This window comes from Cebus imitator, unplaced genomic scaffold (assembly GCF_001604975.1).
Source record: "Cebus imitator isolate Cc_AM_T3 unplaced genomic scaffold, Cebus_imitator-1.0 Scaffold189, whole genome shotgun sequence".
NCBI classification, from domain to species: domain Eukaryota; kingdom Metazoa; phylum Chordata; class Mammalia; order Primates; family Cebidae; genus Cebus; species Cebus imitator.
The window spans coordinates 4,038,409-4,040,776 of NW_016107504.1; the positions used below are offsets into that span (position 1 = coordinate 4,038,409).

At 46.6% G+C, this 2,368-nt stretch overlaps 1 protein-coding gene across 1 annotated transcript; it reads right to left on the bottom strand.

The window, feature by feature from the left end:
* Positions 1-492: 492 nt before the first annotated feature.
* On the bottom strand, positions 493-1,984 carry LOC108316567 (zinc finger and BTB domain-containing protein 14-like). Its single transcript, XM_037744936.1, is given in 3 exon segments — positions 493-1,366; positions 1,369-1,392; positions 1,395-1,984. Coding segments are annotated over 3 exon segments (1,344 nt in total). The 5' UTR covers positions 1,864-1,984; the 3' UTR covers positions 493-515.
* Between the last annotated feature and the right edge of the window lie 384 nt (positions 1,985-2,368).

Here is a 2,368-nt window from a genome sequence, read left to right on the forward strand (position 1 = left end):
GCATTCCCAGAACTTGTTTTTATATTTGCGCAGTGTTCTTGGTCAACCACTCCCCAATTTTCTGCGTCTATCTGAAGTACTTTTATTAAGTTATTAAAACTGCTCTTTTGACCATAAGTCACATAGAATTATGATGATTAGGAAATCAATTTACCTAATTATTATTCTGTGCAGGGCACCCACTAGGGTGGTGAGTGTAGAGAAATAAAAAATGGAAGTCTCTCGCTTCTAAACTGGACATAGGAGTTCTCAAATTAAAATCATCAAAAAGAGGGAAGGGGCGCTTACTGGCAACATTAATACTAGACACCAGACAGGACAGTGAAACGGTTTGCTCAGAACCGAGGAACATCATTTCCTTGAAAAGTCTTAAAAACACCTAACCAAGTACTGCCTGAAGTCCATTGAGTACAATGTTCCATACATGTCCACAAAAATATAGTAACTGGCATTCATTACGATCCACATCATGTCAGTCTCCACTTTCCAGGCGAAGTGTCCCTGCCCCACCGCCTCTAGCTACAGGCTATCGTTTCCAGCTGCTGCTCTGCTTCTGCGGCCATTGCTGCCGCCTGCAACTGTTCTGTCTCGCTCTGGATGGCACTGGGGGTAACCTGCTTCCTTTCACTGTGCATATTGTTTTCATGCCTTTTCAGGTCAGATGACTTGGCAAGTGCCTTGGTGCAGGAGCCACACACAAAAGGCTTTTCCCCTCTGTGTCTTCTTTCATGATCCTTGAGGTGAGATTTAAGTTTGAAGGCTTTGTCGCACATGTGGCATGCAAATGGTCTTTCATTACTGTGAACTCTCTCGTGCTTCTTTAAGTCTGGGGCGCGGATAAATGACTTTCCACACACCTCACAGCTATAGGGCTTATAGCCCGTGTGGATTTTTAGGTGTTCTTTCAGGTGGGCCTGCGTGGTGAAACCTTTTGTGCACATTTCACAAACAAACGGTCTGTCTGCCGTGTGGAGTTTCTCATGCTTCCTCAATCTGCCTTCATCAGGAAACGTCTTCCCACACGCCTGGCAGGCAATCTGCTCCCGATGGTGACCATAAAGCAAATATTCAAATTTCATGTCACTGGCGGCCGTTGTCCAGCCTGGTGTCTGTTCATCTTTCACTTCACTCATCCCATCATTAAATGTTAAGGCTTGAGGGGTCTGGGACCCCAAGTCTTTTGATTCTGGGGTCTCCATGGATTCTACTTCCTGGCCGTAGCAATTGACCTTCCTAACTTCCTCACTCCCCAGCTCTTTCAGGATCACTTCCTGAACCCTGAGCGTTGTGGTGGGTGACTTGCCGTCCTCCTGACTTGGGGGGGTGCCTTCTACTGTGTCATCAGAAGGACTGTCATCCTGATCCCGATTTCCTCTACATCATCATCCTGGTGTCAGCAGCATCACCAATGGGGCGATTTATTTTGAGACAATACTTACTTTTGGACTGACCATTGTTTTCATCGGGACTGGATACATCGCCCTTTTGAGAACACAGTTTATCCAAAAATCGGATACCAAGAATCTGACCTGATGACATCATTAAGTTAACATCTTCCTTTTTCACAGAAATCTTTGCTGTGTACATGTAGTTCAGGACCTCTTCGAATATATCAGAACGAAGGAAATCTATTTCTGTGACTGAAGAACTATCAACCTCAAGCTTCTTGAAAAGCTTTTTAAAGTAGGTGCTGCAGGCGGCAAGAACACATCTTTGCGCTCTGAATGTCACATCCTCAACCACAATAGCAATATCACAAAACTCTCCTTCCAGGCGTTGTTCATTTAGTGTTTTCAGAAACAGAGTTTTATGAACATCGTCATTATATTTAATGGTTTCAGACATACTGATGAAAAACTCCATGAACAACTCAGGCTTTTATTGTAATGCCTTAAACACCAAAATCTTCAGATCAGAGTAACTCTGATCAGGAGCACGCCAGACCGGAAGAACTCCATCCTGCAGACCCATATCCTGCAGCCTGGCACAGCCACAGACACTGTCGTGGGTTCCCAGCGCTCGCTAACAAAAGCAGGCCGGGGCAGGATGGACTCGGGGCGCAGTGGGTGGCAGTGTGTTTTGGACTTTTTTTTGGAGTTTGGGGAGGGGGCGGGGTAGGGGAATCATGCACGTCCCTGATGGTAGCAGCCCTCCTCCTGCACGAGCACAGAATGTCTAGCCGGCCCCGAACACCCCCACCGCCCCCCTTCCCGTGCATGCGCGGTGCGGGCTGGGGGGAAGGCGCGCCGCCGGCTTGCCCATTATGATTTTTCTACCACAATTTGCCATTAATTTTATGTTGAATTTGTTCTCATCACTGGCACCTCCGTGCCATAGGGTTTTTCAAATCATACGGTTCAAACAGAAG